This window comes from Anolis sagrei, chromosome 1 (genome assembly GCF_037176765.1).
Source record: "Anolis sagrei isolate rAnoSag1 chromosome 1, rAnoSag1.mat, whole genome shotgun sequence".
In the NCBI taxonomy this organism is placed as follows: Eukaryota; Metazoa; Chordata; class Lepidosauria; order Squamata; family Dactyloidae; genus Anolis; species Anolis sagrei.
The window spans coordinates 316599456-316614053 of NC_090021.1; the positions used below are offsets into that span (position 1 = coordinate 316599456).

Here is a 14598-nt window from a genome sequence, read left to right on the forward strand (position 1 = left end):
AGTGAGGTTTATGTATCTGTGGAATATCCAGGGTAGGAAAAAGAGTTCTTGTCTGCTTGAGGCAAATGTGAATGTTGCAATTGGCCTCCTAGATTAGCACTGAATGGCCTAGCAGCTTCAAATCCCGGCTGGTTGCTGCCTGGGGGAATCTTTTGTTGAGAGGTGTTAGCTGGCCCTGACTGATTCTTGTCTGGAATTTCCCTGTTTTTTCATTCTTCCTCCTTATTTACTGTTGTGATTTTAGAGTTTTTTAATACTGGTAGTCAGATTTGGTTCATTTTCATGGTTTCCTCCTTTCTGTTGAAATAGTCTACATGCTTGTAGATTTCAGTGGTTTCTCTCTGTAGTCTGACAAGGAGGTTGTTAGAGTGGTCCACCATTACTGTGTTCTCAAATAATATGCTGTGTCCAGATTGGTTCATCAGGTGCTCTGCTATGGCTGATTTCTCAGGTTGAAGTAGTCTGCAGTGCCTTTCATGTCCTTGATTCGTGTTTGGGCGCTGCACTTGGTGGTTCCTATGTAGACTTGTCCACAGCTGCATGGTATACGGTAGACTCCTGCAGAAATGAGAGGATCCCTCTTATCCTTTGTTGAACGTAGCATTTGTTGGATTTTATTTGTGGATCTGTAGATAGTTTGCAGGTTGTGTTTCTTCACCAGCTTCCTTATGCGGTAAGGTGGTTCCCTTGATGTATGGTAAGAACATTTTTCCTCTGGGTGGATCTTTGTGTTTACTCTCATAACTTGTTCTTGGTCTTAGATTACTTATTAATGTCAAGTTGTCTAATGTGCACGTCCAAGCTTTAAAGGTAAAGGTATATATATATCCAGATGAGAGTTACAAAATACAAGCAAGATGCCCTTTCATTAAGATATTGACATACAAGGATTTGAAAAGTTTTGTTTTTCTAAAGGAATGCTCTTTCCTTCTGATACTAGGGAACCAGCTCGCCAACATCTTCCAGACCTTTCTTGATTTGGAGGACTTCCAGGGAAGTCTGTCTGTATATGTTATTGGGTATGTATTTTACAAGATTCTTTTCCTTGGATACATTGGGCTGTCCTTTGCTTAGTCCACTAACATTTCACGCAAAAATAAACCCCTCAACATTTCATAAAAACAAGTGTCGCCTAGCAACAATTAGTGAAAACTATTTTCAGCTGCATTTCATTTAGACTGCGGGCAAACTCACTTCTTTGCAGCCTGTGAATAAATCCAGCAGTTTCAGAAAGGATTCCTCCTATTATTCCCTTCTGAAGCAGAAATTGAAGAAGATGATAAAAACATATTTTCCTCTAGCTATCACCAGCTTATACAATACAACTCCTTTATCCTGTAGAGGCTAAAGTGGCCTTTTGTTCATTTTCTATGGCTCTTTATCTCTGTATCTTCTATCCACCATTATACGAATTTGTTTGCAAACTTTGTTCAACTAAGGAACAATCAACTATCTACGTAGATACCTGAGACAAGTCTTTTTAACTGTGTCACTAGTGAACTGAAATAACTTTCCCAGAAAGGTCTACTTATCCCTAAAACTGTCTGATTTTGTACCTTCATTTCAGCAAACCTTTCCAGATGTCTACTCTTAAAACCAATTTTACACTTTGTTGTTGTTCTGTCTCCACAATCGATTTATGGTGAACCTATCACAAGGTTTTCTTGACAAGATGCATTCGGATAAGGTTTGCCTTTTGGCCGCCTTCTGAGGCTGAAAAGTAGGACTTGCTCAAGGTCATCTCTTAAGTTGCATGCTACAAGTTGTTTCTGGTGTGAGAGTGCCCACGGGACGCTCAGATGTGTTACAATCCTGGAGCTTCTCTAATGTCCCACATCAAAACAGTAGATTCAGCTCTTAATGAGACATGCTGCATTATCACAGGATGTCTTCACCCCACACCACTGGAGAAATTATACTGTTTAGCCAGTATTGCACCACCAGACAGAAGTAGCCGCCAATAATGAAAGTACCAAGGCAGTGACATCTCCGGCCCATCTCCTGTTCGGATATCAGCCAGCACGCCAATGCCTTAACTCAAGAAATAGCTTTCCAAGATCTACAGAGATACTCACAGGAACACCTCAGCAAGTAAGAGTCCAAAAGTGGCAGGCTAAAACCTGGAACTTCAATCCATGGCTGATACCAATGAGAGACTCCTTCCTGAGCACACCAAAAACTGGGTGACTTGGAAGGCACTGAACAGACTGAGCTCTGACACCAAGAAATGCAGAGCTAACCTTAAAAAATGAGGCTTCAAAGCGGAGTCCACAACATGCAAGTGTGGAGAAGAGCAACCCACAGACCACCTATTACAATGCAGTCTGAGCCTTGCCACATGCACAATAGCAACACCAGAGGCACTTCAAGTGGCCAGCTATTGGTCAAAGGACATTTAGTATAATGCTAAGTATTTAAACTTGGTTTGTGTTTTAATGCATTACAACTGTACTCTCAATTAGCTTCTAACATGATAAATAAAAAATCCATTAAGTAACTATACAAAAACTTTTTTTATTCAAAGAGCAATTAAACCATGTATAGAATTAAAACAGAAACATTATACAAACCACAAAACAACACAGCGCATTATTAAAAACCTTCTCAAATCCTTGTCTAAAACATTTGTCCAAAAAGCCATGTAGCCTAAAAACAACACAGCACATCATTAAAAGCACTTCTCATTCTGTCAAAAAAGCCTAAAAATGTTTCTGACTGCCGATAGAAGGAAACCAAGGATTATGTTCCACTTTGTTTCCACAATGCTTTTCTCGACTGTTGATTTTATTCTGTGCCCATCAAGAAACTGCCTAGATCGCATGTAAAAGATGGTTGACCTGAATCATTTTAGAGTGAGGTATCTAAAAATATTAGATTTTAATAAGTAATTTTGGACATTTAAAAAATAATTTGGACATTAATTTTTAATTATGGGAAACTGCTAACCAGCATGGTAAACATGTGATCCTCTAGATGTCCCTTGACCGCGACTCCCATTAGCACCAGTTTGTATTGTCATATGAAATTATAGACGAAGTTTCACATCAGCTGCTTTGAAAGTTAGCAAGAATACAGAATTCAAGTTAATTAAGGAGCAACCAAGTACATGAGCTAGTTCAACAGTAGTTCATTTTCAGCCATTAACTGGTGTGAAGAGCTCCAATTAAACCCCTTAAGTGTACACATCCTACCTTCAGCATTTTCCCCACAGCGTGCAGAATGGTTCGGCAGCCGAGAAGTGACATGTTCAAGTGCTACCAGCGATTTCTTGTCATAAGCTTAGTGAAGATTTATGAGAGCCCTTGCTATGTCCTGAGAAGAACTCTTCAGCAGAAGTGAGTGGCCAAAACTACAGCACAGGAGAGCTAGGGCTGGCCAATTATTTTCCTATGCAAAGCCTATATGTGAGCCGTGCAATCTCTTTGCATTCAAGACAAAACTCAATTGGCCAAAGCTGCATACAAAACAGAAGAGTGCAAGAAGATGCCCACTAGGACATACATCGGAGAGAAAAGGGTTGTTAGAGGAAAATGAAAGATGGGACATAATTTAATTCGCATTGTTTTTAATATGATGTTAGAAATCTTGAGCACCAGTATCAGGAGAAAGGCAGGATACAAATGAATAAATTGATGATGATGATGATGATACTGTATTTCAAATGACAGTTTCTTTCATTAGGGATCCTTGCAATTCTACTTAATATTGAACCAGCCCTATCATTTATTTACATTTATTTTATTTAGAGTATTTCCACCCAAAACTTGCAGAGCAGCTTATAGATTGTTAATTTGACAGTTCCATGTCCTCAGACTATGATCTAAGTAGCCTTAGGCAGAGTGTGGAATTCTTCTCTGCCAGGAAATAGTGGGGCATTTCACACTACCTAATTACAGTGCTATGAAATGATAGATCAAGTTTTCCATCCTATGCCATCCTGGAACATGTAGTTTAGCCCACTCCATTGTACAAGGGTCCAATGTGGGTGGAGCGGCACACGAGGTGATAGAGAACAAAACTCTGTGTGATGCAAATCAGCAGCCTGAGGACTTCCAAAATAGTAAGAGGGCATTGTCATGCAAAAGCTGGGTTGCAGTTAAACATAAAAAAAACCAAGATTATGGCAACCAGATTGTTTGATAACTGGGAAATCGAAAGAGAAAACTTGGAGGGAGTGACCGCTTTTGTATTTCTAGGTACAAAGATTACTGCAGACGCAGACTGCAGCCAGCAAATCAGAAGACGTTTACTTCTTGGGAGGAGAGCAATGACCAATCTCGATAAAATAGTGGATAGTAGAGACATCACACTGGCAACGAAGATCCGCAGAGTTAAAGCAATGGTATTCCCCATAGTAACTTATGGATGTAAGAGCTGGATCATAAGGAAGGCTGAGTGAAGGAAGTTAGGCGCTTTTGAACTGTGGCACTGGAGGAAAATTCTGAGAGTGCCATGGACCTCAAGAAGATCAAACCAGTCCATACTCCAGGAAATAATGCCTGGCTGCTGGAGGGAAGGATATTAGAGGGAAAACTTTGGCCACATAATGAGAAGATAGGAAAGCTTGGAGAAGATCATGATGCTGGAGAAAATGGAAGGAAAAAGGAAGAGGGGCAGACCAAGGGCAAGATGAATGGATGGTATCCTTGAAGTGACTGGCTTAACCTTGAAGGAGCTGAGGGTGGCCATGGCCGACAGGGAGCTCTGGTGTAGACTGGTCCATGAGATCATGAAGAGTCAAAAAACTGAACAAATAAACAACAACAACATCATGCCACCAGTTCAGGTTCATGATGTGGAATGGGCACAGGATTCAACTCTTTGCTTCCAAATTGGAAAATCTTGGCTGAATTGGAATGATGTAATCACTAAGAACACAACTCTTCTCTGTGGGAGGAGACGAAAAGAACCCACTTTTGTTCATTTCATTAGGAAAAAGAACACCAATTGCTACTGGTGTAAGATGTCTCTTTGCACTTATGCTGAACAACTGCAGTGGTTTTATAGATTTGCATATGTAATCCCTACCTGTGTTTCAATCTATACGACGGTTATCCGGAAAGTAAGGTGACAAGATTTTTTAAAACTACAAAGACTGAATATATATTAATAAAACTTACATGGATTGTAGCATAGGTATTACATTATTTTTCCACATAATTGCCATTCAGTTGACATTTTGTCAACTATGGGACGAGTTTTTTGATGCCTGTATCATAGAAGTTTCCCTCCACCTTTTTCAACCAGTTTGTCACTTCGATTTTCACCTCGTTGTTGTCAGAAAAGTGTTTCCCCCCAAGGTGTTCCTTCAGTTTAGTGAACACATGATAGACACTGGGTGCAAGATCGGAGTTGTGAGAGGGGTAGCTTAAAACATCCCAACCAAATGAAGTCAACAACTCTTGTGTTGCATGAGCAGTGTGCAGGCACACATTGCTATGAAGGAGACAAGCTCCTGCCGTCAGCATCCTAGAACGTTTGTTTTGGATGGCTCTGTGAAGTTTCTTCATAGTCTCACAATATATTCCGTACCCATTTTGTCACATGCTGTCATTATGTCCACTCCATAAACTGAAATAATTTTGCAATTAATCGCAGTGGTGTTCATGCCCTTAGCATTTAGGTAGCATATTACAGCACAAACTCCGCACTTGGAGGGAAACAGAATGAGGATACTCATCTCTAATCTTCACCACAATGCCAATTAATGAGCTACTGATTATTGGCACTGCTCATTCGCTTCCACTAACTTCCCACTACACGACAGTGACACCAACTTCCCCAAGAAAATTCCCCACAAGAGCTATGTGCCTTGTAACCTTACTTTTCGGATAACTCTCGTACATTTTGTATGCTGTCGTGAGGAGGGCCTGTCGATCAGTGGTAGAGCATTTGCTCTGCAACAGAAGAGATCACATTGTCCTCTCACTATCTGACAATCCTTCACCAAAGTACACTTGGTTAAATATATGTCAGTCTCTCTACAGATGTAGCATAGTCTTTAAGGTGTACTCCTGGTATGTAGGTTTGTACATAAACAAGAATCTAAACTTAAAAACTAAGAATGGCACAATGCCTCTCTCTTCTTATATATCCTTGTTAAAGAATAAAAAGAAAGTGCAGCTGTGAATCACCACCATCACAACCAAGAGTAAATAACTGTCCTCTTAGGAAAAAGAAAGAACAATGATAACAACAAGAACAAGTTGTTTTTGACACCAACCCAATTGTTTGACTAACCGCAATCTAGAATTTTGCAATGTGGTTATTGATAAAAAGAGAAGAACACTTCCAGTCTTAAACTTAATTGTATGCCCCAAAGAGTTGACAAGAAATCATCACGCTGAGCTTTCAGACAATGTTTTTGCCCTATGTTAGACAAGGAAATGTATGGCTGAACTGCTATTCCTATTAGACTTAGGTAAGATAATAAAAGACAAAGCATTATGAAAAGGCTACAATTCATAAATGAATTATTCTTTCGGAAACACAACTAAAACAATATATACGTCACTGGAGGACATATATTCCTCTCCTCAAATTCACTAAAACTGGATATTGCCATGTCATAATAAACTGTTCAGAACCACATGGAGTCAAATATGATTTTCATTCTAACAGCCATTTTAGACTATAATAATAATAATAATAATAATAATAATAATATACTTTATTTATATTCCACTCTATCTCCCCGAGGGGACTCAGAGCAGATTACAGAATACATATATGGCAAACATTCAATGCCATTATACAACTAATCACAAAGACAGACAGTACACAGACAGAAGCAAAGGCTTCCCCCTTTCCATATCCAGCATCTGGAGGGTGTGCTCGATTCTGGCCATGAGGAGGGGCCCTTGTTCCATTTTCCATGCCAAGTAGCCTGTTGTCCGTGGACTCCTTCCTGATTGAATTGCTGGCATGTCTGGATGGGTGCCTTTTACCTTCCCGCCAAAGCAGTACCTATTGATCTACTCACATTATTGTTTTTGAACTGCTAGGTTGGCAGGTGCTAGGGCTAATGGCAGGACCTCACCCCAACCCACAGCTTGAATTGCCAACTTTCTGGTTAGCAAGATTGTCTGCTGTTGGCAATTTAACCCACTGTGCTACCGTATTTATAAATGTATCTATATGTATATAATTCTCCTCCTAGGATGAATCTTCGTAGCTATTTATTTATTGTGTCAGGAACGAACCAAAACAGTTGTATTGCATTAAAAACAAACAAGCAAACATACTTATATATCCATTACTAGCCATCCCCTGCCATACACTGCTGTGGCCCAGTCTGTGTAGAGTTTTGTGTGTGTATATATGTGTGTATATGTGTGTATATATTTGTGAATATGTATAGGTGTGTGTGTCGCCTGTCAAGGGCTGAAAAATGCGGTATAGAAATAAAGCAAATAAATAAATAAATAAGTGTGTGTGCGTATGGTTTTGTGCATGCGTTGTAATGTACTTCTTCTTCTTCTTCTTATTATTATTATTATTATTATTATTGGCTTTTTAAGTCCCTTCTGCTGTGTTTTCCAATGTTTTTATGAGTGATGGTCACTTGTTGGCCTGATAGGTGTATTGTGCCCAAATTTGGTATCATTTCGCCCAGTGGTGTTTGAGTTATGATAATCTCACAAACGAACATTACATTTTTATTTATGTAGATGTTAATATACCAATGTATACTAGGTATACTGTCAGTCCTCCATATCTATGGATCCTACATCCACAAATTCAATCATCCAGAGCTTGAAAACCTTTCTTAAAATTCCTTGTTTTGCAATTTTATATAAGGGACACCATTTTACTAGGCCACTGTATATAATGTGAATGCAGCATTCATGGATTTTGATTGTGTATGTCATACTGTATTCATATCAGCTCTTATCAGTGATTTGGTATACAGTATATTTGTGTTTATCATCATGGCTGAAAACTTTCTTAGTTTCCCCCATACATTTATTTAAATTAACTGTTAAGCAACTAATTCTCAGCAGTAATATTCCAGTTAAAAGTCCCCAGCAGTATTAAAATTCCTAGATGTTTGCAATCCTGCTTATATAGGCTAATGTTGTGAATACATCATGTTGCAATGAGCCAGCTAATAACAACATTCAAGAACAATGTTGTTAGAATGGAAGGAATGGAAAGCATGCTAACCCAGAAACTGAAACTGTCTTCTGGATAATGGAACTATTGCTTCTCCAGCCTGGGTCGCATGCCATGTTTAAGCTACTCAGTTCCTTCCAAATCCAACATTATATTAAAGATTTATTAGTTCTTCTTTTTATATTTCAGATGTGGTTTTACTTCATTTTTACAGACTTCCAAAAGCTGAAATCCAATCATATTGCAATTATGCTCCTGTCCATCAGAATTTTGGCACTCTACTATCTGAATGCCATGGAAATAAACTTTTTACCTCTCTGAAATCTAGCTTTTGTTTCAAAGCCAGATTTTTAGTGCAGGCATGCGCACAGACACATGCATGCGTATACATACATACACAAACACAATATCAGATACATGCAGGATAGTCATCACACTGATTCTGTGACTCTAATAAACAGACATGGACATTGAGATGTGAGGATCAATTTTCTAACAATGGCAGTCCAACCTAACCATGTAGTATAGACATTATATGTTAACAGCAATTGTATGAAAAACTGGCTTGGAGGTAGGGGTCTGCAAGGTGCACCAATGTAGTCCTAGCCAGCATTGTCTATCTTAGTTAATGGTCCAGTAACATCTGTAGGATTGTACAGGCTGTGCATCCCTTATCTGAAATGCTTGGGACCAATTATTTTGGATCTTTAAAGATTTCAGAGCATCTGTGTTTGCATATACCTTTTTTTTAAAGCAGCGGGTTAAACCGCTAAGCTGCTGAACTTGCTGACCTAAAGGTTGGCGATTTGAATCTGGGGAGTGGGATGAGCTCCTGTTGTTAGGCCCAGCTTCTGCCAACCTAGCAGTCCGAAAACATGCAAATGTGAGTAGATCAACTCAAAGTCTGAGGCAATTGAACAGATCTATCTATCAGGTCCCTGGTGACATAGTGGGTTAAACCGCTGAGCTGCTGAGCTTGCTGACTGAAAGGTTGGCAGTTCAAATCCAGGGAGCAGGTGAGCTCCCAATGTTAGGCCCAGTTTCTGCCAACCTAGTAGTTCGAAAACATACAAATGTGAGTAGATCAATAAGTAACACTTCTGCAGGAAGGTAATGCACTCCAGTCAGTCATGCTGGCCACATGAACTTGGAGGCATCTACGGACAACGCCGGCTCTTTGGCATAGAAACTGAGATGAGCACCACCCCCCAGAGTCAGACATGACTAGACTTAATGTTAGGAGTAACCTTTACCTTTATTACTACTCATTAGTATCTTGTGAATTATTAATTTTTAAAAACACACACACACAAAGAATGGCTTCCCAGTTCAAAACTCCAAAATAACACATTAAACAAGTAAAGTTGCTCATTATCCAAAATGTTAACTTCATTGTTTAAAATCGTCACAAGAAATGTTACTTTTTAAAAGCTGTTTTTAAGCTCTGGATATAATTAGCATCTTCTTCTTCTGCTACTACTACTATTACTATTTATATCCTGGTTTTTTCTCTCTAAAAAAGAGCGACAAATCAACTAAACAATAAAACCAATACAATAGAATTTGAAACCTAAAAATGTACACACATTAAAATAGAATTAAACATTAACAGTATTAAAAAATAAACACTGAAAACACTTTAAAACCAATAAAACTCTATTCATGCTTGGGGGTTGCATACAATAACATACAATTCAATAGCAGTGTGTGAAATTCCGTCGGTCGATTCACATTTCAGATAATTTTGGCAACTTGGCAGCCGAGCCACCGAAAACAAACTCAAAAGGATCTCTTCGGAGCCCTGCAGAATGAAAAACGACCCCCCACAAATAGTCTAAAAGCGATCCCCCATGAATACGTAGTTCATGCTATAATTTATCCATGTAACTGTTCATATTAAATGTCTGCAAGTGTAAGAGGAAAGAGGAGGAATGAGAAGAGATTTTGGAAATTCCTTTTCAAATAATATGGACAGCAAACAGAAAGAATGGTACTCACCTGTATCACTTCTACTCCTCTTTTCCTGTGAAAAGAAAAGAGAAAGAAATAGATTAATTATTGTTTTAGGATGACTGAAAACACTGTCTTGGATGTTCCCAGCGCTTAATATCTATATTTCCAACAGAGAAAATAATAATTCTACAGTGACGTACCCAATCTGTTACTCTTCAGATACATTAGACTATAACATCCTAAGAAACCCATTTAATGTGGAATCAGGTGTCAAGCAGGGATGTGTTATTGCCCAACCTTATTTTCCATCTTCATTGCTGTGATACTGCACCTTGTTGATGGGAAGCTTCCCACCAGAGTGGAAATCATCTATCGGACAGATGGCAAGCTAGTTAACCTCAGCAGACTGAAAGTAAAAAACCAAGGTCACAACAACATTTGTCATAGAACTGCAATATGTCTATGATAATGTAATCTGTGTGCATTCAGAAGAAGACCTACAAGCCACTCTAAACATCTTTGCAGAAGCATATGAGAAGCTTGGCCTCTCATTGAACAGTGAGAAAACCAAACTGCTCTTCCAGCAGATACCAGCCAATCCTTCTGGAGTGCCAGATATTCAGCTTAATGGTGTCATGTTAGAAAACGTTGACAATTTCTGCTACCTCAGCAGCTACCTCTCCACAAAAGTCAACATTGACACTGAAGAACAACACCGCCTGAGCTCTGTGAGTGCAGCATTTTTCCAAATTAAGCAGAGAGTGTTTGAGGACCAGGACATCCGTAGGGAGACCAAGGTACTTGTTTATAAAGCTGTTGTCCTCCCAACCCTGCTATATGCCTGCGAAATGTGGACTGTCTACAGACATCATACTCAACTCTTGGAACAATTCCATCAGTGCTGGCTCCCAAAAAATCCTGCAAATCTCTTGGGATGACAGGCACTCAAATGTCAGCGTGCTGGACTGACCATGTTGTCCAAATGTCTGATCACTATCTCCCTAAGCAGTTACTATACTCCCAACTCAAGAAAGAAAAATGGAATGTTGGTAGACAGGAAAAGAGATTTAAAGATGGGCTTAAAGCTAACTTTAAAAACTGTGGCATAGAGAACTGGGAAGCCCTAGCCCTTGAGAACTCCAACTGGAGGTCGGCTGTGACCAGCAGTGTTGTGGAATTAGAAGAGGAACGAATAGAGGCTGAAAAGAAGAAATGTGCCAAGAGGAAGGTGCTTCAAACCAACCCTGATCGGGACCACCTTCCACCTGGAAATCGATGTCCTCACTGTGGAAAAACATGTGGGTCAAGAATAGGGCTCCACAGTCGCCTACATATCCACCGCCAACACACTGCATACTCGGACAATAAGGGATTGCCTAAGTAAGTAAGTAACTAGGGGATTCAGCATTATCTAGTTATAACTCCTTAACCAGACAGCAATTCTTAAGAGTCCAGGTTATTTCCATATACAATCATCTCTGGCTATTTGATGTTCATACTATGTCACATTGGCGACAGCACAAAGGCAAAAATAACTAAGGATGGAGTCATCCCCAAAGATTTGAACACATTCAACAATAGTTTTTATTGCACTTTCAGAAGGAACAAATGTCAACAACCTAGTGGCCAAACATTCTTATGGTCTCTTCCCAAAGTCATTTTACAGCACCAATAAAATTGTTTTTGCTGGACGGATGATTCACGAGGACCAGTCAGACTACAAAAAAGATCCAAGATCAAGTGAATAAGATAGGCATATATTTGCAGCCTTGTCAAAAGTAAGAAAATCAGAAGCACAGTATTCCTTAAGGGAGAGTGCAGATGGGTAATTGTTGCATGCCTTGAAGTCATGGCAATCTTATAATGGGGGTTTTCTTGGCAAGATTCATTCAAGGGAGGTTTGACATGTGAGTGTACAGCTTGCTTAAAGTTATCCATTGAGGCCATTCCATGTTATCAAGGTAACCAATTGCAATATTCACACTTCCCTCAAGCAGACAAGAGTTATTTTTCTTACGCTGGACATTCCACAGATATATAAACCTCACTTGCCTACTTTCCAACCCACCTCACAACCTCTGAGGATGACTGCCATAGATGTGGGCAAAACGTCAGGAGAGAATGCTTTTGAAACATGGCTATACAGCCTGAAAAACCCACAGCAACCCAGAGATTCCAGCCGTGAAAGCCTTCGGACAACGCATTGAATTTACAATTGTCTGAATGAGAAATTGAACCCTGCTCTCCAAAGTCTTTGCCCAACACTAAATTCATTACAGCATGGTGGTTCTTCTCACTGTTCAAAATTAAGAAAATTAAACGTTTCCTTCAATAAGAGACCAAATGGGGCTACAGGTAGATAGGTTTTAGTATGCTTTGGCTAGGAAATCTTTTTAAAAGTAGCTTTGCAGCACTAATTTATGTTTCATCTAATTGAAATGCACTGTTTCATCTTTGCAAATGCAAGTAGATGTCTGAACCAGATCAGCAACCCTTTATTATGTTTACATAAGGGAAAAAAACAGCTGCCAAAAGAAGACAATCTACAGGCCCATAAAGGCATGGAAAACTGGTTCTTGTATGCTGTAGCTCAGCATTGAGCACAAGAGAAATTCCTAGGAATATGCTAAGTCTTAAGCAACTCCTGTGATTATTACACAGTGCAGGTTGCAAGTAATTTGGGTATAACATGTCAAATTGCCTTTCCATGGAAATTTCCTAAGTGGCTTATAGAATCCATAAAATTAAAAAATTAAAAATCCTAAGGAAAATCCAGTTAAAGATTAGACAGATGAGCATGCTTGGAGACCATACTCACCATGAAGTCATCACACAAATTAAAAAAAACATCCCCAGCAATAATTGATTTTTATATAATGTCTGCAATAGCCTACTTCTTGAAGCACTCAACAAAGATCCTCAGAAAGTGGTGGGGTGTAGCTACACGTGGAGAGATCAAGGTTTGTATCTTGGAGGTACTTTTGAAGCAAGTGTTGCTTTTAGAAAGCTAGGTTGCTGTGGTGGCAAGGAGGTTGCACTCCAGGCCAGGAAAACAAGTATGTCCTTAACCACCATACTCCAGACCAAGTCAAATCAGCAGAGCAGTTTATTGAAGATTATATAAAAAGCAGTTCAGCAAAAGTAGTAAAACTTCAAAGTCCGTAAGCAAAAATAGTCCACAAGATTCAAGGCACAAGAGTATTCAAGAATCCCAAAATAGCAGAACATCCAGCATAGGAATACAAATAAAACCAGGAAAAACAATGCAGCACAGAATCCAATACAAGAATACAGGAACAATTATTCAAACTTGGAAGCAAGATACATGAACAAGAGCATGGGCTGTAATTCCCATGGCAAGAGCTGCTACCTCAAATATTAACGTTGACCAGATTGCTAGACAAAACTCCTGGCCTCCCTAATATACCCAACAATCATGTTTTTTCACATGAGATTCAGATATGGGCCTCTTTTCTAATAAGTACGGTGACCTTCATATTCTTTGTTGATCAGCCTGAAGTCTACTAAAACTAGGTCTTCTATCAACAAACTCATTACCATTATCTTGAAGCTTGTTATTCTAGGCACCTGGAATTTCAGCTTCTGAAGTCCTTTTCCTAGAGATTGGCCTTGACTAGCTGGAGACACAGACTGCTCAGTTTCAGGACTTAAAATCTCAGGTCCAGAATCCCCATTTTCAGACCCAGAATCCCCACTGACAGTAATATCAGACAGCACTTTAGGCTGAACAAGGAGCACCATTGCCTGGCCACAGCAGTTTATACCTTAGCTACCTCTCAACCAGACTACCGTAATGTGTCCTGGTGGATCTGCCCTTCAAAAGTGTTTGCAAGGTGAAGCTAGTACGAAATGCACCAGACAGACTGGTGTTGGGTATGTTTAAGAGACCATATCACACCAATCTTGCAAGAACTGCACTGATTTCCAGTTCAGTTGTTTATGGCTTTCTGATGTTGACCTAGAAAGCCCTAAACAACCTGGCAAAGGCATCAGAAACATCGCCTCTTCCAATATGAACCTACCAGAAATCTGAATTCTTCAGGAAACCATGTTGCTTGTAGCAACATCTCAAGAAGTTAGGCTGATGGATACACATAATACATTTCTCTGTAGCAGTGCCCCGACTCTTAAACTCTTTACTAAAGAAAGTTGAGCTAGCTCCATCTCTTTTAATCTTCTGGTGAGAAGCCAAAATTCCACATGGCATTTAATGTTCAAAAGTGCTGTTTTAACACTTTCAAAATTGGTTTCTATGATTGTTTTATACTGCCTTTGGAAGTTTTGAGGGAGTATTTTATATGTTTCAAAATGTTTTTATCTCTGTAGTGTTTTAATTGGTTTTTATTTGTTCATTGCCTCAGGAGCACTTGTGGGTGGGAGACAATACAGAAATGCTATAAATACCGGTATATAAGTACATAAATTGTCTCCCAGGCAAGAGTTTTGCCTCCGCCAATGAAATGTTCTTCACTCTCCACATTTCTAGCATTGCACTAATTTAAGCGTCAT

The 14598-nt window shown here is 39.4% G+C and overlaps 1 protein-coding gene across 2 annotated transcripts in view; it reads right to left on the minus strand.

Annotated features, from left to right (window-relative positions):
• The window catches only part of ITPK1 (inositol-tetrakisphosphate 1-kinase), a 202559-nt gene that overhangs the window by 133344 nt on the left and 54617 nt on the right, over positions 1 to 14598 (minus strand). Inside the window, exon 2 of one of the 2 annotated variants that reach the window (XM_060756472.2) lies at positions 10114 to 10138. In XM_060756472.2, the coding sequence (XP_060612455.2) occupies positions 10114 to 10138 (25 nt within the window). Of the gene's footprint in view, positions 1 to 3191; positions 3265 to 10113; positions 10139 to 14598 lie in introns of those variants that run through there. The other variant, XM_067462969.1, reaches the window with a different exon arrangement.